We start from the raw sequence: 23457 nt of genomic DNA, 5'->3' as shown, positions 1-23457 counted from the left end.
TCTTTGCACTGTTCACAAAGGCTGTGTTTATTTCCTCACTCAGATAATGTACAACTGTAGCTTCCACACACACCTCAATCCAAGCAGCCAGGCTCTAACACTGCAATGAGGTATGTTACAAGCAGCCTTTGTATCGTGTTCTCAAAATGTAGCTAATTCAAGGTTATTAATGATCTTATCTTTTCCAATATACACTGAGTAATCACCTAATTATGACCACTCCTACTGAACGTGACTGGTTGACCATGCAAGGTACAAGTGCGGAGTTAGTCAACCTGTTTTTTTTTTTTTTTTTTTTTGGTAGTTGTTGGTGCATCGGCTTCTGTGGCCATAATGCACCTCCCAAGGTTTTTGCAGTACTTTGATCCAAGCCCGAGGCAAGATTCGAACCCGCAACCTTTGGGTTGCCAGGCAGGCACTTTACCCACCCGGCTAGCCGGTCGGCGTCGACCTACGTAGCATAGATAAGGTGTCAGTGGTACAGTAGGTAGTAAAATTAAGAGCATGATGGGTAAAATGAAGGATTTATCGGACTTGGATAAAGGACAGATTGTGGGTGCTCGACGAGCTGGTGCCTCAATTTCCCAAACGGCTGAACTGGTGGCCGTAGTTAAAGTGTACCAGGACTGGCATCAAAATGGTCAAACGACAACCCGATGGCAAAACTGCAAAGGTCACCGAAAGGTTGATGTTAGGGGTAAGCACTGGGTCCAACAACTCATACAGGCAAAGCACTGTTGAAGAGTTGACTACCCAATACAAAATGGGCCAACCCGGAACAATATGTGGCATGACTATGAGTCGCATGCTTGCACGTATGGACTATACTAACAGACGACCCCTACGGCATCCTCTCCTAACCAAGGTTCATCAGCATAAAAGACTCGCCTGGTGCAAAGAGCATGCAAGTTGGACATTAGAAGACTGGAAGAAGGTGTGCCAGTCAGATGAGTCACGTTATTTACTCCACACCGTGGATGTTCACGTACAGATTTGGCATCAACAACATGAGGCTCTTGTTTCATCATTCATGGTATCAAAAGTGCAGGCCGATGGAGGCAGTTGTATGGTGTGGAGCATGTTTCACTGGCAGGAACTTGGACCCCTGGTGCATGTGGAACAACGTATCAGTGGTCTCCGCTACTGCCAACTGCTTGTTGACTATGTACACCCTGCTATGTTACACTTTTACCCAAATGGCGATAGTGTCTTCCAAGATGACAATACACTGAGCCATCGGGCACTTATTGTGCAGGAATAGTTTATGGAACACAGTTCTGACTTCCAGCATATCAATTGGCCTCTGAACTCCCACGATATCAATCCCCAAAGAGTACTGTGGGATACTATGGAAAGGAATATCAGGCATCTGGATACATCTATCACTTCCATACCTGCATTGCTGGCCGCATTACACACAGCTTGGTTGGCCATACCCCCCGAGCACGTCCGACATTTTGTTGAATCAATGCCACATCAGACAGCTGCTGTACTGAGGGCAAAAGGAGGACCTATGGAGTATTAGGTAGATGGTCATAATTCATTGATCACTCAGTGTATTTTTTTTCCTGCAGTTTTAAATTGCTGTTGAGCTTACTTTCTCCCACACTAATCCAGTATTATATGCAACATCTTTCAGTGTTAAAGTGTTCAGAAATTCCAGAATTTCTGAGTTCATATCACCAGCAAATAGCTCATTGAAGTAGAAGGCTTTGAAAGAATAATGCCCTGATCCATGGGCTGAATTAGCGCAGTTGTGTTCCTTAACAGAAATGCAACTCAGACCTTGCCTCTTTCGATGTCAGGACATCAATCAACGGGTAAACTGGGCAGTAATCCAACAGTAACAGAGCCTTTTCTCCAAGTTCTTTTGGAAAGCAATTGACATCTCACCAGCGGTACAAATTCACTTTCAACCCATGAAGCAAAAATATCACTCATCATCCAAGTGTCGAAGCTATTTTTAGAAATCACAGGTAGAGATTTCATGCTGATATGCTTAAAATACTGGTTACTTCAACTTTTAACAATGCTTAGATTGTGATTTCCAGCCTTGTTTGTGCATAGTAACACAGTAATCCTCTTTGTTAGTTTTCACGACAACTTTATTGGGTGCCTTTTTAATATCCAATGACTTGTTGGAGAGAAGTTTATATACAGTGCTGTTTTGCCACAATTGTACAATTGTTCATCTGTGAAATCACCATCTTGAATCACATTGCACAGAAATTCAGAAATGCTTCTGCTGCTGTAAGGTCACCAAATGCAGGTTCACCTACAAGACTAACCTGGGATTTCCTATGATGAATCTTCCATCTCCCAAGTCACCCTTCAGAAACTTTCAATGTGTCATCATTCTCACCAACTGGTTATGAAATTTAAGAGCTTATGCTTTCAAAATAACCCCATTTATCAGTACCCCTTCACTATGCATCTGTAGAAACCATTGTATAGGCATTGGGCCACATCATCGCTTTCACAAAGTTTAGTTTTCTTCTTTAAATGTCCTACCTCATCTATGGAGTCTAAGAACGAACTCAATTTTGTTTCACCACTCTTAACTCTTTCAATAATCTTTAACTTTTCTTCAACTGTATAATTTTTTCTTTTCTCACCAGATGTTCTTGGTGAACAGGGGGTGCATCATGTTGTACAGGTTACTGGGTGACAGTTGACATCACAATACAATATGGAGAATGCAAGAATAATATTCCAAATGATGATGTGCTGCACACTCAAACATATGGGGTTCCACAGAAGACAATACAAGAGACACCATCTCTTCACCCTGATCACTGCGATGGCAAATGGTGCCATCGTCACACTGATTGAACACTGGAGGATTGAAAACAAAAATGCTGTCAAATGATTCCAAATACTTGGTGCAACACGAGTCCAGGGACCCAACATGCATGGTGCCCAATATCCAGCAGGTGGGGGTGGTTGCTTAATATGGGGCATGTTTTGCTAGCAAGAGCTAGGACTCCAATGTGTATGGACCAACATTTCACTGGTGAAGACTAATGGCAGCTCTTAAGAGACGATGTACATCCTACCATGTTGCATTTCTTCCAGACAGAAACGAGATCTTCTGAGACAATAATGCACCATGCCATCAGGCCTGCACTGTGCACAAGTGGTTTGAGGAACACAGTGCAGATATCACCCACTTGATTGACATCCAAAATCACCTGACTGCAACCATCATCTGTTCCGACACTGTGGAAAGTCTCCTAGGTAGCATGGCTGCAGTTCTGTAGCCATGCTACCTACGAGACTTTCCACAGTGTGTCTACAAGATGTCTTCAGACATCTAGTAGAGTCAATGCTTAGCAAATAGCAGCTGTTACCCATACAAATGGTAGCCCAACATGGTATTAGGTTGGTGGTCATAATTTAGTGATTAGTGTGTGTGTGTCCCCTCCATAAGGAGCTTGGTTATTTGGTTTGTTTTTTAGGAGCATTAGCAACTAAGACCATATTGCTCCGGGGATATGCGGTGGTCATTCCCTGACCTTTCCACATCCTCCGTATTTGGTGGTGATGGGCTCGAACCCCGGTCTAATCAAGAAGCGTGTGCTACGCACTGCTGCTCCTGCCCACCTGGCTATAGAGGCGCCTCCATAAGAAGTGGGGTGCAATAGCACATGCTCTGAGTAGACCAGAATTCATACCCCTGGCTGCTAAATACAGTCAATCTTCCAACCCATACTGCACAAGTAGGGCAGATTATAATCCATTTCCCTCAACATGACTTGTTGAAGATGCCTCCATCCTGTAGTGGATTCACAATGGCTGCAGATTTATTTATTTTATTACTCACTCACTCACACTTAACAGGGTCAGTAAAAAAAAGCGCTAAGTGAATCTCCATTAAGCAGGAGTGATTTATCCATAATCTATAATATAAATAATTTACATTATTTATGGTTGATTTTAAGGCACCATATCTCTATATAACAATACTGAATGTAGCAGAAATATTTAAAACTTTAATATAAAATTTAAAAATACATAAATTATGCAATAAAACATAAAGACAGTATATGTTCAATGCAATGCAAGGAAGCTTACCTTCAAATTTTAAAATTTATTATGTATACTGTATTTATGTTGCATTATTAATAGCTTCTTGTGATATGGTTGATTTTCAAATTGTCAAAACCACTAAGTGTAATATAAATCTGCACTATCCCAAATCAACTTGGAATGAAAAGTTTTTCCAATAGCTTTTCACTTTTTTTGCATTATTTGTACTAGCTGATTTACCTGATCTCTTTGAGGTAAAAAAAAAAAAAAAAAGTTGAAGCTAATATCAATCACTCAGACACAAAATGCACATAAATAATACATAAACCAAAAATAAAATGAGAAAAAAAAAAAACAGCTGCATGGTGCTTGGTAGCACCAAGCATTGTTCAGTGCAAATGGATAATGTATATTTTTTTTACTTTTTTTTTTTTATCATATGATGTGATCAATACACGAAGGAACCAGTTTTTTCCTGCTTCCTTCGTGTATCGTAGCCATGAGATCCAACTGGATAGTACGGCACCATTGTGAGATCCAGCCCAGGGCGGGATTCGAACCTGCAACCTTTGGGTTGCCAGGTAGGCACTTTACCCACCTGGCTAGCCAGGTCAGCGATGATGTATAAAGCAAGTATTTTGGTAACATGCAAGAAATAGTGCAGTGACTGCTTTGATATGTTTTCCATATATAGCACTAAATGATCAAAGCATTTTACAGCCACAGACCCAGTAACCTTGTGATAGAATAAACATATACAGAAAATTAAGAGAGATGTAAATTACTCATGGACACAAAAAATAACTTTTGAGACAACAAACAGGCAGCTTTCAAAATTTCTCCATGTCATAAACTGGAGTTGCTTTGCAGCATTCCAAGGTTAGCTGGCAATTTTATTGTTAATTACAATATCAGATAAAAGTCTATTTAAATCAAAGAATACTCCTTTGAAGGCAAGTACTGTGAATTGCAGTTGACTGGAAAATTGAACTGAAGAGATTACAGTAAAAAAATTTTTCAAGAGGGCCTCAGGTACCCAAACACCTCTCCTAATGGAAAACACTTCCCAAGGTGTTTGGAGTGAAAAATGCTATTCCAGGAAAACAGAGTGCAACTGGAAACGAGGGGAGTATTAAAATATAGAGAGTGCTATAGTGAACCACACTACAGCATGGGACACCTGTGCATGTACATATACGTAATGTTTACCTTTGTCTTCTTTGAAGCTCTGTTGATGTCATTGGAGTCCCATGTATAACCAACTGCCAACTTAAAAGTCTGCCATATGATGTTTCATTTTTACCTGAAATAATAAAAATACTGAATGCTTGCTAATACAGAAAATAATCTTATTCTTTATACACAAACACAACTGACCTTCCAATACAACTGCAGTAATGCCTTACACGCATAACCTAGTTGCTGAAAAGTTTTTATTTATGCTTTTTTATATAACTACGATTATTATGAATATATTTTATTTTTATAGGTGCTTATCGGTAACTGGTCAATGAGAAACAGTCATATATAGATGCATTATAAATTTCTAAGGGTTGTGGTGTGGAAATCATCACGCATGGCCATTTAAATCAAGAAATTTTTCGAATCAATATCACTGACATCAATAATAACATTTTAATTAAAATTTAAAAAAAATAACAATTAAATAAATAATAAAGGATGTGCTAATAGTCTATAACATAAATAGACTACACACAGTAAACTCTCATTAGAGAGCCTGAGCTTTTAAGGGAAAATGGTCTCAAAGAACACTAAAAGTGGGACCTTCCACCACTTTTGATAGCTATTTTTCACTTTTCATCAATAATATATTTTGGTAGAAAACACTAAGAATTTTTCTTTTTTTTTTTTTTATATATATATATTTTTCCAGTTTTCTTTTTGTTTTATGGTGTTTATGAAAGAATGGTTTACATGTAAGTACCGGACACACACACACACACACACACACACACACACACACACACACACACACACACACACACACACACACACACACACACACACACACATAAATTACTGTAGCTTCAAAAAAAGCAGACAAATAATGTGGAATATTAAAGAAAAACTGAAATGAGAGCATACAGTTGCAATGATGTAGCTACACTCTGAGTGATAAAGAGTGGCCTTTTTACCTTAAAAGCTTTGAGTTAAATATGAAATAAACAAATATCATCAGCACTTGGATTTCTATGAAGTAAACAAACCATAAACAATTTCTAGAATTTAGTCTCTATTATCCCTTTACCAAAAATCAAGAGGAAGGTGAGTTATACTCAGGTTTATTCCTTTTTGGGACCTTAAAAAAAAAGCAATATATAATAGGGAAAGAGTTTTTAACTGGGAGTGGATATAAACATTAAAAAATGCATGACATTTCACAGGATTAATTATGGGGCCAGAAGGAAAGTGCTATACATAGGTGTGCTGTAATGAGTTCACTGTATACACTTTGTTTTTCTAAAAACAGGTATTTAAATGGAATTTTTTTAAATGTAAAAAAATAGTGATAAATACAATTATGAAGACACTGAATAAATACAATTAGGAGGATATGAATAATGAGCTATTTTAATTAACTCACCGACATCTGCTACATTTAATGTCCAATTTCCATGAGGCTCTTCTCCCCAGCACCTCACAGTTGAAAATAACCAACCATTTAGACCTTTGTTTGACCTATAAAAAATTGCAAGTGAACAAGGTGCTACACTTCATAAATGTGAAAATGGAATAAATACAATAAATTTTCAAAAATTTACTGTTTCAAAATTTAAACAATAAATTATTTATGAATAAAAGTTAGTTCATATATTTTTAGCACAGATAATTCTGAAATATATTCAGTTAAACCTTGAAAGGGTAAGAATGTTACAACCTTTTCTAATTTAGCTTCCTCTCAATTTCCATGCAAAATTTTAAACAGTTGCTTGGATTGCTAATAGGCATGTTCACAAATGATGTAAGAAAGCAAATTTATACAGAATTAGTCAAAAAAAAGTACCCCAACCCAAAGGAGTAGTTATTAATTTCCATTAATTCTGCTCTCAATAATCTGGCCAGCAAAGAAAAAGGAGCACTGATTATTCCTTCTTATGATGAAGAACTGCAATTCTAGTTAAATATATCATAAATGTTTTGTTTGAAGATAAAAGCTAAATAGCTTATTCTTTTAGGCAATGATGTGAAATTTCTGTTCATTCTGTGCCACTTACTGTATTTATGTGAATCAGGATTTGTTACACAGTGGGTCAATTTATTTAAAAAATGCAATGCTGTCAAAAACTCAAACAGAAAAATTTCCATCCAAATTGTAGCCTCTGTATGTACTACAGAAGGGCATCCAACTTTTTTTCTTTTTTTTTTTTTTTTTGCTAGGAGCCAAAACAGATGAAATACTAATGGTTTCATGCCATATGAGCAAAAAAAGTTGCTTTAGAGTACCAACAATTTTCATTTTTATAAATAGGAATTTACTTTTTTTGGCTGACATTTATACTTAGTTTAAATTTCTGACATTTAACAATTAAATATGAATATACAATGAATTATTACATGACACTAACACATTATTATTACATGGTTGTAATAATATTGTTAACTGTTGAGGAACATACGTAAAATGTCATAAGAAATTAATACTAAACATGGAATATTACTAAATATAGATATTTCAAAACTCAGTAGAAAACATGGGAATGCTTTTCACAAAAAAGGTATTCTATGTCATAGGTAACTGAGGATGTAGCAACTTGGGGTGAACTCCAAATGGCCATCAGTGATACAGGATCTTTTACAAAATTTGACATTTTTCATCATAGAAAAATACTCATGGATATATACATTGATGATAGTAAATGCAAGGATACTTTTCTTTTCATGTTCAGCTAACCATAGTCACTGGCATTAACCATTATCACTTATTTTGGGGGGAAAAGTGTTACTGCATTCAAACTCTGCACAGCCGATCAGGCTAGCTGGGTGGGTAAAGTGCTTGCCTGGCAACCCAAAGGTCGCGGGTTCGAATCCCGCCTTGGGCTTGGATATTACGATGGCACTGTACTTTCTGGTTGGACCTCACTGCCACGATACACGAAGGAAGCAGGAAAAAAAACTGGTTCCTTCGTGTATTGCTCACATCATACGATAAAAAAAAAAAAAAAAACTCTGCACAAGTATTTAAAAATGTGGATGCATTATTCATAGCCATTTTCTGTTCAAAAAAAAGTATACACATGGTAAGTGCTAAAGATATTAACATTCAACCAGAAAGTGCATTGCTGCATACAAAGAGCACCTGCCTAATTTTACTTGGAGAGAGAGAGACATATTCCTGCAGCAAATATTAGCTTACAATGAGATGTGGGTACATTACTTCACTGTTGAGTTAAAGATGTACAGCATCGCTTAGTATCATAAGTACTTCTCACTGCACAAAAAATTCAAGCCACAGTCGTTGGCTGGCAAGGTTATAGCAAATACCATCACAGGGAGCAGGAGTAATCCATGTCAACTTTCTGCCACAAGGTTCAACAATAATGCACAGTATTACAATAACTTACAATGCAATGAAGCAAACTAGGTTACAAAAAAAAGTATCTGCTTTGACAGTTAACTTGGCCTATTAATGGCATGATGAAACTGTCAGGCAGATCATTCCACTGCATAATTATGCATACCCATATACAGAAAATTTGATTACCAAATACATTGGCAACCCTGGGCTGGAAAATCATGAGCTGCCCTCCTTCCTCACAGTCCAAACTAGATCTGGGATGAGAGAAAAATGTATGAAGAATTGAAATAAGATGTTTTAAAGTTGCCACAGGATAAGCTTATATCTTTCTATGCTGCTGGCATCAGTGCTGTCACATCACATCACTGAAATAAATGCAGGAATATGGAATATACCTTACAAAGGAATAACAATATGATTAGTATGGTAAATATTGTGGAAAAATATGAATTCTAGGTCACATGTTTGCATTTGCATTAGCAAAGGCACCCAATGCAAAAAAGCAAGCTTATACAGCATCAGCCAAAAAACACACCCTTCTCATTTCACCCATCCACTCGCTCCAAATGCTTGTCTAGTTCTGCCTTGAATCTATTTAAGCTATCGACTTCTACAACGACAGATGGAAGTTTGTTCCAACAATCAACCACCTGCCAGCTAAAGGCAAACTTCCTCACATCTATCCTACAACTGACTTTTCTCAATTTGAATTTATGCCCTCTCAGGTGATTATTCTGAGCAAGAGGAAGAATCCCATCAGCATTGAGCATGGTCAAGCAATTCAAGGCTTAATACACCTCAATCAGATCACCTCGCAAGTGCCTAGTCTCCAGACACTGTAATTTGCAAAATTTAAGCCTTTCTTCATAAGCAACCCTTTGTTCCATTCATTAATCTTGTTGCCATTCTCTGTACTCATTCCAACAGCTCTACATCCTTCTTAAAATGAGGCCAGCCCCATTTCAAGGTCAGCCTTGAAATACTTTTTTTCTTTTAGTTTTATACAGATGTGTGACCACAGTAATGAGATTTTTTCAAGAAGTAGTTGCCCCTTCCTCAATTCTACACCAGAGGAGATGAGAAGTGGATTTTTTTGAACAATGTTAGGACATACCTAAACACCAATGGCACTAATTTCTATAATTTTCTGCAATAAAAAATAAATTATGCAAATTTTGTAAAATGTGTGAGGACAAAGGGAAAAAAGTACCAGGAATATAATCTACTTACATCACATTGCTCTGCATTGAAACAGAAAGTATGATTTTTAGAGTGTGTACTTTCATTTGATTCCAAAAACAAAAATCATTTCATTTCTTTCTAGCTGAATGCAGATCAGTGTTATGTGAGTAAATACATACTATCTGTTTCATTTAAATATAATCCTTACATATATTAAAACCTTACTTGTCTTTTGGCCGTGGCATTGCAAGAATGGATTTTGTTCCAGAAGGACACTGGATCCACAACAAAATTCTGCCTCTGCACTGATGTGATAATGTGACCTTCACCTGTACATATTCCAGCAGATATAGACCATAGGACACCAACTGTTTTTTGGATACTGTAATTGCAAATGAGAAATTTTACTTATCTTAATATAAAAAAAAAAATTCATAATCGCAATGCTTATAGACATAAGTTAGTACAAATATATCTATACACAGTAAATTAACCAAAGTTATTAGAGTAGCACTGTTTCATTACATCTTATATTGTAAATGCCTTCACAACAAGTTGCCTATTTGGATATACTTTGCACAGGTAACATTTCCCTAAAAGAGAAGACTACTGTTACTTATTCTCATTGGTTACCACCACCTAGGCATTCTCAGTGGGGGGTTAAATGTCTGTAAATTTTAGATATGCTGATGGTATGAGAGCTGACAACCCAGCATTGAAATTAAGTCCACAATATTAAAGATGCCAAGTGGTGTTTAGTAGTTTAATCTTAATAAAAATTCAGAGTGAATGCATCAGACTGTGGAAAAATTTACAGATATTTGTCTAAGCACTGACTGATAAAGGGCCATCTGGATGGTGGTATCCGCTGAGAATAAGTAACAACAGTTTTCTCTATTTTGGGAATGAGGATATCCACATGTGGGTAAAGATTTTATGGCTCCAGCAAACGGTTAGGCTTTTGTTAAAATTTTTGCCATTTTATTGACTTAATTGGCATATTAATTTATTTTCTAGAAGTAGCTTTAAAGTCCTAGCCATGCTACTTAGTTTATTTTGAATTTAGATAGAGATTTTGTGGGTTACTACTTAGTATCCATAGAACCAAGGCTAGTGGAAACCAAATGTGTTCAAAGCTGCTAAGTGAACTTTTTTCATTTATTGATTTGAAATTACTGTTTCTGTATAACTTTTGATTTAAATTTAGTAATATAGTTTTTTTAGTAATTTGCTGATTAAATTGGTGCATTTATTTTTTTACTCGGCCTTGTAATTGCATAGAAAACCACAGTCGATTTCTGCTGGCATTGTATCGATAGTAGCATTCAAATCTGCCGCCATTATTTTCATATCGATATAGCAGATACTGGTAGTTTCTGCATAACTTGTAGCAGTGTAATCAGTATCAGCAGAGGATTATAAATCATAAATTATAGCACTACTTACGTGATTAATAATTTAACTTGTCACAAAGATCGTAACTACGACAATAATATTCATAGAGTTTTTTTAGAATCAGTGATTTGGCATAGATAGTTAGCAGAGAGTTCAAATCATGTGGGTGGCAACAGATAATTAAATTTATTATCTATTATAACTACTTAGATTTTACAAACACAATTTTTTAACTAAATACATATGACTTAGATTTTACAAACATAATTTTTTAACTAAATACATATGACTTAGATTTTACAAACATAACATTATAAATTAGTACATAATAACCTTGATAGGAGATATGAAATTCATATATATATATAATTACTATAGTAAGAGTATAATTAGTACTATACAGTTGGTCGTCAACTTACGACCGACTTCTGTTCTGACTGACAGGTCGTAAGTCGATCTGGTCGTATGTCGGCCATATATTTATTAACAGTATTTTTTAACCTTTCTAATCTTTTTATTATCTTTATAATTTATTTTTATAATCTTTTAAATTTTTATCATCTTTTATTTTTCATTTTAAATACAGTAATGCTTTTATCTTTTACTTTGTTTCTACGGCTAGGCTATCTCTCTCTAGGAGGTTAAATTCAAATGCTCTGTACATTTTAAATGGTTTATTATCCATACTGTTTATAAAAAATACAAAACTACTATCTATAATTACAAATACAGTATTGTCATAATTTGAAAAATAATACTGTACATAATGTACTGTAAACACAAAAAATACAATCAAAAATTAATGTAAAAATTAATACAAATGAAATTTACAAAATCAAATTTTTTGTGGTCGTAAGTGCGGCCGGTCATAAGTCGCATAGGTCGTAAGTCGACAACCAAGTGTATAGGTATTCAAAGTGTATAACAGAGGCATAAAAGTAAAAAAAAAAAGGCATAAAACATAGGCATTAAAATACTCTGTGGGCCATAAGACCAAAAGAAACCTATAAAGAATAAGATAGCCTGTTCTGGTCTACACTGCTATACCCTAGAAACAAACATATAATTAGCAATATTATATAAAATAAAATAAAATAATGATTATGTAGTTAATTATTGATATTCGGATACATTGAATGGAACTTTTTCGAGGGCTAACCCCATTCAATATATCCCAACAATAATTAGCAAGGTTATCTGTTTCTGATTGTTATCTGCCTGTTTATCATCATCATCATCATCATCAGCCATTTTCAATCCACTGCAGGATGAAGGCCTCTCCAGCAACTTTCCAGTTGCTTCTGTTTTGAGCACTGGACATCCATTTACTACCCACAAACTCATGAATTTCATCTATCCATCTCCGCCTTTGTCTTCCAGGTTTTCTTCTAGCTCCTCTTGGATACCATTCTGTTATTTTCTTAGTCCATCTGTCATCATGTCTTCGAGCTATGTGTCCTGCCCAAGACCATTTTAGTTCTTTAGTTTTGATAAGAATGTCCTTTACTTGAGTTTGTTGCCTAATCCATGTGTTTCTCTTCTTATCTAACAGTCTTATTCCCAATATGATTCGTTCCATTCTTCGCTGTGTGGTTCTCAGCTTCTCTTCCATTCTTTTGGTGAGTGCCCAAGTTTCACTTCCATAAGTCATGGTGGGGAGTATACATTGGTCCATTATTTTACGTTTCAGACAAACTGGGATATTGCTCTTCAGTATGTGACTATATTTCCTGAATACTATCCATCCAAAATTTATTCTTCTCTTGACTTCCAGCCATTTATCATTATTACAGCTAATAACTTGTCCCAGATAAGTATATGACTCCACCTTTTCAATTACTGCTCCTTCAATCATTATGTCTCTTTCTGTGGCATACTTGTTCATCATTACTTTTGTTTTAGCCATATTCATCTTTAGTCCAAAATCCTTACTAGCTGTGCATAACTGATTAAGATTTTCCTCTAATTCTTTGGGATCATGGCTTATGACCACAATGTCATCTGCAAATCGCAAATGGTTTAGGTACTCTCCATTCACATTGACTCCTTTCTGCGACCAGTCTAATCTTCTGAAAGCTTCCTCAAGGGCAGCAGTAAACAGCTTAGGAGATATTGTGTCTCCTTGTCGAACTCCTTTCTCAATTTTAAATTTTAAATTGTCTTTGTCTAGTTTAACTAGGTCCAAATAATAAATATAAAGGCGTTTTATGCTAGACTTTAAATTTAACATCAAACAGGCAAGATAGCAGCTAGCCTGACAGATAGCTTTGAAATGAATATACAGAAAAAAAGAGTGCCAACCATAATTTTCACTTCAGTTGTGATATTATATCACCCTAAATATATTTTGCCTTAAGCTGACTATTAGCATGTCTGACAAGTTTACCTATATTTAGTCTTAGTTGGGCTACACTTTTGGTTATACCTTTTTAGATTATATTGTGATAATTAACATTATGAACTATTACGCTACAAATAATAAACTATTACACTACAAATAATAATAAGATACTAAGTCGGTCACGTAGGATAAACTGTACACTGAGGATTCTACTGGGGCTCAGAGTGGTCTGATAAGTAGTCCAACTAGCCACTCAGCATTCAACGCTTTAGGTCCTCAGGAAGACTATAAAATTGAGAATGATGAAATTACCGATATAATGAATAATCCAGATTCTGAAACTACGCTATTGCTCAATACTACAGAGCATAAACTGCATGATAAACATAACTGTTTAAAATTTAAAACCTGTAGAAATCAACTTTGTCTAACTTGTCCCGCGATGCCTAAACATTACACAGTAAATGTAGATTCTCCAGTATTCAGCCATGCTAGTGGTGTAGTATACCTTATTAATTGCAATGAATGTGAAGCAAAATATGTAGGACAAACTATTGGTGAATTACATATTAGAATAAATGTACATAGATCTCACAAAAAATTTTGTTAACAAAAAAGACATTGAACTGCAGCATTTTCAGGTTCATAGCTTCAATAATATCTCAATTACTATATTAGCAACAGAAAGTAATAATTTTAAAAGATTGGAAATAGAAAATTTGAACATATTAAGACATAAATCTCTTTATCCTTATGGACTCAACAATAAATTCAATGGACACTGTTATACTAATAATATACAGGACCTCTGTGTCTATAAAATTTTCCAAATGGTAAAAAAGTCTTAACACCCAAACACAAAAGAGTAAGAAATACTAATAATAAAACACATGTAGAGATAAATTAGGAAGTTTGCTGATTTGTTAAAATCATGGGACTGACCTATTATACATGTTAAGTATATTCGTGACATTATTTTTGGCCTGAAACATAGTAAGCTTAGAGCCTTATTGAAAATAAGCATTACACATTGTTATAATAACATACACTTAAACCACTTACTGAATGATATCTTTAAATTTAAATTAAGAAATATGTCTAAAGTCACCAAGGAATATCTCATTTTTAAATTCCACAACTTAGTATTGGATAACATACTAATGGATCAAATTATCAACTAATTTAAATATGTGTTACCAATTACAAACTCCTATATTAGTACTTGCTTCAGTTACAATAAACCTATAGGGATAACAGTATGCAATTACAAGCATGTGGCTTGCAACCTATTAAAAAGTGATATTGAGGCAGAATGTTTTTGCCATCTGCCTCAATATCAAACATATGTGGATAAATACCACAAATACATAATTACCGGGGATTTGAGTATCATTTCACACACAGAATTGCAAAACCTGTTATCTTATGGATTCAAATTTAGGCATAGTACAAAAAGTAGATTAAATATGATTAATAAACAAATACACATTGACCTAATACAATTTTGCTTAAAACTGGCATGCAACCATAAAACAGAATTGGAAGCTTTCCACACGTGGATTACGCTCACAAACGAAGCTATAGAAAAGCATACAGGCTTTACGCTAAACAAAACACAACCTAAAAAGCTATTTGATATGTTTATAATTAAACAGCAATTAAAGAAGGTACAAACTAAGGTCATAATAACTACAATAGACAGAGCAGCCAACAACTATAGCATTATATGTAAAAAATTCTATACTTCCACATTATTAAATGAGCTCAATAATAGCACAACTTACAAAATGGTAACATCTAACCCTAACACCATCATTAAGAAATTACTGGTCATGCACAAAAGATTAAAATCAATAAATCCAAATACCAAATTTCCTTATGTACATTGGATACCTAATGTTATATAGGTATATATAGACTGTGTATTTTAGTGAAATTGCATCATTTATACACAGCTAATTATAGATTAGCAAATTTGCAATAGCAGCATCGTTTAAGTTACATCTCATATTGTGAATACCTTCACGACGAGTTGCCACTGAAGAAGGGCCAAATACCCCCGAAGCGGTGCCGTCTGGGTAGTGGTATCCACTGAGAATAAGTAACAACAGTCTTCTCCTTTGGGTGAAGTGTTACTTATTCGAAGTAGTGCAACGTCATGGCAACTCGTTGTGAAGGTATTCACAATATGAGATGTAACTTAAACGATGCCGCTATTGCAAATTTGCTAATCTATAATTGGCTGTGTAAAAATGATGCAAGTGCACTACGATATACATAGTCTAACTCTTTTGCAGCTTGAGGCATAAGCCCTTAATGCATTAGAGTCATAACTTATATCATACACCACAGGCATCTCTTATATTGTGGAGATATACTTCACAACTGTTTTGTATCATTACATCACTTGGGCCTACCTACCCCACCGAAGAAGGGCCAAATAGCCCTGAAACGGCACCAGGGGGAGCCTGTGATATCCGGAGTTTCCAAGAATAGGTAACAACAGCCTTCTCCACTGGGGAAGCGTTGCCTATTTGAGGAGTTTATGAGTTTTTGAGTGGTGTGAGTTGAAGGAGTTAGTCCCTTTCATTCTTCTACACAGTTTCTTTTCCTCTTCCACTCCTACTATTACTTTACCTCTACCTTTTTGCTTTTCTAAGTCTAATAGGGACAACTGGGTCGAGTTATTATCCCACACAAATACAAAATAGCCCTGAAACGGTGCCGTCTGCAGGGCCTGATGGCCACTGAGTTTCCTCAAATAGGTAACAACAATCTTCTCTACTGGGGAAGCGTTGCCTATTCGAGGAATATATGAGCTTTGAGTGTGAGTTGAAGGAGCAACTGTCCCTTTCTTCCTTCTACAGAATTTCCTTCCTCTACCTCTCCTACTATCACCTTCCTACATCTTTATCTCTTTTCTAAGTCTAATAAGAATAGTATGAGGATAACTGAGAACTTTATCCCATACCATATTTCAAAATGGTACCATCTGGGTGGTAGTATCCACTGAGAATAAGTAACAACAGTCTTCTCCTTCGGGTGAAGCGTTACTTATTCAAAGTAGTGCAATGTCATGGCAACTCATTGTGAAGGTATTCACAATATGAGATGTAACTTAAACGATGCCGCTATTGCAAATTTGCTAATCTATAATTGGTTGTGTATAAATGATGCAAGTGCACTACGATATACATAGTCTAACTCTTTTGCAGCTTAAGGCATAAGTCCTTAATGCATTATTAGGACAGCTTAATTAGGACAGCTCATGCCTAGTTGTTAACCTCTATTTACATCATTTTGAAAGAAACTTAAATAAAAACTTAATACTTTACCAATACATCGATGATCTAATAGTACTACTAAACAAACCCAACTTTCTTAAAGATATAGTTAATCACTACCCACCCGAATTAGAGCTAAATGTACTAATAGGCATAGTACCAGTACAGCTACCTATCTAGACAAAGAAATTTACACAGAAGATAAATTATACACTAAAGTATATGACAAGTGTAAAGAATTTAGATTTAAATCAATAAGCCTAACACACTGGCATTCTAATATCTAAGAAAATACACAGGAATATTATTGCTTCACAAAGCTTAAGACTGATAAAAATATTGATAAAAATATGCAATAATGCTAATAATATCATAGAATCACTTGTAGACTTGAGGTCTAAGCTTATTAATAATCGATTTCCAGCTAATTTTATTGCCAAACATCTGCAGAAAGTCATTTTTACTGCCATTAATAAATAGCACAATAATATAAATCCAAATTACATCATAGCTAAAGTATGTTCTAAATAAGTATTTCACTTCTAGTAGCTCTCAACGTTCACAAACTTTGATATTGCATTTCTCGACATTCTCTATAATCCTCTCTTTCTTGTTCATAAAGTTTGCTATTACAATTCTATAGTAGCTATTCAAAAATCATATTAGTCATTTTGAGGACTTGTACATATGTATATAGTAGGCACTACCTTTAGAGAATGTCACATATAGCTTACGCTCATTGAAAAAGTTGTACCTATATTTGTTCTTAAGGAAGTAATAAATTTCATCTTTCATAAAGTGAATTTTTCATTTCTACTTTGTAAAATTTTTAAAGGTATTTCATTTCAATTGGTGCTGTTACCTATCATTCTAAAAAAACTGAACTATTTATTTTCATAGAACATTATCTGAATAAAGTTAAAATTTATAGTGTACTATTAAACTATAATTTCAGTCTATTAGTTAGTCCTAAAGTTACACGAAATTCAGAGGACACTACTTTCTTTGGTTAATAATTATTTATTTAGTTTGTCTTGAAATTACCTGAACTGAGAGGGCACTGTTGTCGCTATTTGTTTTATAGTAGGTAACATGCTCAAATAATTCATTCTTTTTACTTAGTACAGAACAGGATGGTAAGCTGCATATTCCTATTTATTTATTTTGTTGTAATTGGTTATTCTTAATTTAACTGTTCTGTATAGATGGTCTGCAATTTATTACTAAATCAGATAGGGTGAATTATATTAATTATTATAAATATTCCTACAAATGTCAATTTATTTAATATTCCTACATTTGGTAATAGTCATTTCTTTTATTTCCTTATTATTATTTAAATATTCCTACATTTGGTAATAGTCATTTCTTCTATTTCCTTATTATTATCTACAATTGTTATTCAATATTTCTTCATTATTGTAATCCTGTATTTGTCCATTAAATACCTTCCTTTAACCCCTTATAGTTATACCAGGATCCCTTACTAAAGGGTCTGGCAGTTACGCTCCCGGTATATCCTAAGTAGCATTATAAAAACTTTTCTCTTTGTTTTTCACTTTTTACTTTCTAACCCTAAAATTTTATTAAATAAATTTATTGGAAAGGTATTTAATGGATTTATTAAATAAATCCATTAAATACCTTCCTTTAACCCCCTATAGTTATACCAGGATCCCTTACTAAAGGGTCTGGCAGTTACATTCCCGGTATATCCTAAGTAGCATCATAAAAACCTTTCTCTTTGCTTTTCACTTTTCACTTTCAAACCATAAAATTTTATACCTCAAGATCTAGTACAGTAACTCAAGGGAAATTGGGGTACTATCACTATACTTATTCTTACCTTCTTTCTCCTTATCTTGGCATAAGCTTTCTTTCACACATGTATAAAAATAAATAAAAAATCATCACAACTGAAATTAAAATTATGGTTGCACTCTTTTTTTCTGTATTATATTCTGTATATTTGTTTCAAAGCTATCTGTCGGGCTAGCTGCTATCTTTCCTGTTTGCCATTAAATTTAAAGTCTAGCATAAAATGCCTTTATGTTTATTATTTGGACCTAATGAAACAGATAGCCTTGCTAATTATTGTTGGAATATATTGAATGGGGTGAGCCCTCAAAAAAGTTCCATTCAATGTATCTGAATATCAATAATTAGCTACATAATTATTATTTTATTTTATTTTATTCTATTTTATATAATATTGCTCATTATGTTTATTTCTAGGGTATAGCAATATAGACCACCACAGGCTATCTTATTCTTTATAGGTTCTTTTGGCCTTATGGCCCACAGAGTACTTTTTTGCCTGTGTTTTAAATACACTTTGAATAATGCATCTTTAACCTATATAGTACTAATTATACTCTTACTATAGTAATTAGATTACAGACTGATGTAGTGTTCAATCTACAATTGATGGCATTAATCTGATCTGACATACCTTTTACATCTATTTCAATATTTCATAATAGATTATATATATATATATATATATATATATATATATTATGTGAAGTAAAATTATCAGATAATCAGATTTTAATTATCAGATATATATATATATATATATATATATATATATACGGATGTAATGTTAAATCATATAAGATGGCATTAATCGGATCTGTGTCGGTTTATTTATTTATTAAATTAAATTTGGTATATTTATTATATTTAGTTTATTGATTATGCATTTTACATACTTTGGAAATACTAAGGGGATTGCCTATGCTGTGACTCATCTACCAAGAATCTTCCTACATAGTAACGTTCATACATATACTAACACACTTTAGTATTATTAATTCAGCTGGTGTGTTTAACTACTCAGCTTGCATTGGCCTTGTGTGGGTTGTCGGATGGTCGCTGGAGGAGTTTTATATATATACATATAATTATATGTTGTTTTACTATCAATATGAGTTATTACATAACTAAGAATAATAAGATACTACGTTGGTCGCATAGGATAAATTGTACCGCAGAATTCACTGGGGCTCAGAGTGATCTGACAAGTTGTTCTACTAGCCATATGGCATCCAATGCTGCTGTCCAGCAGGATATACACTGTGCCAATGTTGTGGCCAATACGGATATATCTTACAATCCTATAGACGTTGCCATTACTACTCATGAAATTACTGAGCTGGACGCTTATAATAAGCTTAACAGCCATTTAAAATTCAATATTTGCAATAACCCACTTTGTCTAACCTGTCCATCATTGAGCAGTAAACATCACACTAATAACTTAGACGCTCCAGTATTTTGCCATACCAGTGGGGTTGTTTATCCCATTAATTGCAATAAATGTGAAGCAAAATACATTAGACAAACAAAGGAGGGGAATTGCATATTAGAATAAACGTACATAGATCACGCATTAAAAATTTCATAAACATTAAAGACATTGAATTACAACACTTTCAAGTACACTGCTTTAATAATAATACCACTATCACTATATTAGCTATAGAAAACAACCACAGTACTAGGCTAGAAATAGAAAATATCAATATATTAAAATATAAAACGCTCTATCCATATGGTCTCAATAATAAATTTAACGGGCATTGCTATACCAACAACAATATACATGATACTTGCATATATAAACTCTTTCAAATAGCAAAAAGACCTATAACTAAAGCTAACAGAGTAATAAAAACCAATAATAATAAAATGACTCGTACAGGTAAGATAACATGTGATTTTGCTGATATGTTAATTAATTGGGATAAACCTATTATACATATCAAGCAGATTCATGATTTTACCTTCGGGCTGAAGCATAGCAAATTCAGAGCACTTGCCAAAATCAACTCTACATATAAGCATAATAATATACACCTCAACCACCTACTTAAGGATATATTTTTAAATTTATGTTAAATAATAAAACTATGGTTACTAATGAATACATTAATATTAAATTCAGCAATGCTATATTGGATCATATATGCTTAGATAAGATTATCAATATATACAAACATGAATTGCCTATTACAAATGCACACATCTACACCAGATTCAGCTATAATAAACCATTTGGAATTACAGTCTGTAATTACAAAAAACTGCTAGCAACCTAGTTAATAGTGATATTGAGGCCGAATGCTATTGCCATCTACCTCAATATCAGGACTATGTGGACAAGCACCATAAACATATCATCACCGGAGATCTGAGTATCATAGACTACCTCGATCTGCGCGAAATCTTTTCTTTTGGTTTTAAATTTCATCCAAAAACTAATATCAATACCAAAACGATTATCAAGCAACTACACTTAGATCTAATGCAGTTCTGCCTAAAACTATCATACCAGGCTATCGAAAAACAGATAAGGTTAATATACAACAAATTACCACCCACTAAGGTTTTCAATCTAGCCAATATTAAACAGAATCTTAAAAAGATACAAAACAGGTTTATTATTACTACTATTGACAAAGCCTCTAATAATTACAACATAATATGTAAAAAATTTTACACTATACTATTAAATGAACTAAACAATAGTCCTACATACGAATTAGTAACCGACAAACACAACTCCATTACTAAGAAAATACTGGCCCTGCATAACACGATGTATCCTTACATATACTGCATACCTAAATTTCATAAAACACCCACTGGTTTTAGATTTATCACTTCGTGTAGAGACAGCTATGCCAAGATTCTGCATCATAAGCTCGTTCACCTACTAAAAATTATTTTCGACAATAGAGTTAATTCTAATATTATACTCAATAATAGCCCGATATTAAATTACCTAAATACTAATAAAGACAATAATACTATAGAACATATTAATACATACGACTTTAATAACTTGTTTACCAGTATCCCTCATAACAGCCTAAAAACCGTGTTAAGCGATTATTAAAACAAATATAAAAATATATTACCATGTCAGAAATACTACTGGGACGACCTCATTAACCTTTGTATTTTCAACAACTACATATTTAATGGCAGCAACATATATAGACAACACATAGGCATTGCTATGGGAGCCTGCAGCTCTTGCCTAGTCGCCAACTTATACCTTCACCATTTTGAAAATAGCTTTAAACAGGACATTATTCTATACAGATACATAGATGATTTGATTGTTATTAACATGTCTAACTTCCTCACAGAAGCTATTAAACACTACCCACCTGAATTAATATTAGAATGTACTAACACAAACAGTTCTAAATCAGCTACCTTCCTAGACTTAGACATGCACATAGTTAATAATACTATACACACCAAACTGTATGACAAGCGTAAAGAACTTCAATTTAATTCCATAGACCTCACCAATTGGAACTCTAACATCTCCAAACGGATTCACAGAAATATAATAGTCGCACAAGGTATCAGAAGAATATGCATATGTAACAAGGTAGATTACATTATAGATATCAGATCTAAGTTAACAAAAAACGGATTCCCACACCATATTATTGCATGATACCTACATTAAGCTATTCTGATAGCTATTAACAAAAGGCACAATAATCTTAACCCACATCTTATTATGGATAAAATCTTGAGCCGCACTTATACAGCATAGAATATGTAGGTGTATTTCGTTGTGGTTACTGTTGGCATAGGTAGCTTTTGTTGGACATGTATGTATGTACATAGTAGGCACTGCCCATGGAGTAAGTTATATATAGCTTACACTCATTGAAAAAGTCGTACCTATATTTACTCTATGGGTAGGAACCAATTCTATTATCCTCTACAATGTCTCCTAGAACTATCTATTTGTTAACATTACCATATGTTAGTTCCATATTTATATACAAAATTGCAGAGGGCGCTATAGATTTTAGAATTAATTTTGGCTATTTAGTGACATTAACTGCAGTTACCAGGGGGAGCTTCGATCGGTTAGGTACATATATATGCTACACGTACGGACTTAGTCTGTCTTTCTTACATTTTCTTTGCAGTGGTAAGCATTTTTTATATATATAAATTTATTTTATACTTACTGACTCATTGTTATATCTAATAACCAGGATCCCTTACTAGAACGAATGGGAAGTTATGCTCCCGGTTTTATCCTAAGTAAAATTATGCTTCACCTTTTCTATGCTTTTTACCTTTTACTGTAATAATTCTACTTTTCATACCTCATGAACTATTAGAGTAATTCGAGGGTGATTGAGGTATTATATCTATACTTTACTCTACTTCCGTTCGCCTTCTTTAGCTTGTGCTACTATTGCTTTGTGTTACTTTTAGCGTATGCTACTAATACTTATGCTACCTATACGATATATAATATACCACATATGTATATGTTTAACAAAGGATGGATCTCTTTCTACATTAGCTACGTATTATTATCTTTTTGTAAATTAGCTATCTGTCGGGCTAACAGTCATCTAGCCAGCTAACTACTAAATTGGGATATATTAATTTTAGTTAACCGTAATATATTTTGGTTTTGTGATCTAATACTACATTACCTTCATTTGGTATTGCTATCTCATACTACATAGCTATATTCTGGACACCGTTAAGCTGGCGATGACTACAGAAATGAATAGCCTGTTAATTATGGTTGATACATTGAGAGGGTTAGCCCTTGAAAAAGTCCCTTTCAATGTATCTATATACCAATAATTAACATAATTTTATTCTATAATATAATTTTGATATGTAAAGTT

General features: G+C 34.0%; 1 protein-coding gene across 1 annotated transcript in view; it reads right to left on the bottom strand.

Moving 5' to 3' along the window:
• Positions 1–23457, bottom strand: part of LOC150080142 (proprotein convertase subtilisin/kexin type 7-like) — a 214815-nt gene that overhangs the window by 44481 nt on the left and 146877 nt on the right. The window contains exons 18-20 of the mRNA XM_090380627.1: positions 9974–10130; positions 6635–6729; positions 5239–5332 (exon numbers count right to left, since the gene is read on the bottom strand). Coding sequence (XP_090236753.1) covers positions 5239–5332; positions 6635–6729; positions 9974–10130 — 346 coding nt within the window. The remainder of the gene's footprint in view (positions 1–5238; positions 5333–6634; positions 6730–9973; positions 10131–23457) is intronic.

Source organism: Mastigoproctus giganteus, chromosome 9 (genome assembly GCF_048544385.1).
Source record: "Mastigoproctus giganteus isolate SK-2022 chromosome 9, ASM4854438v1, whole genome shotgun sequence".
Lineage (NCBI taxonomy): Eukaryota > Metazoa > Arthropoda > Arachnida > Uropygi > Thelyphonidae > Mastigoproctus > Mastigoproctus giganteus.
This window is presented reverse-complemented; position numbering and strand designations above follow the sequence as displayed.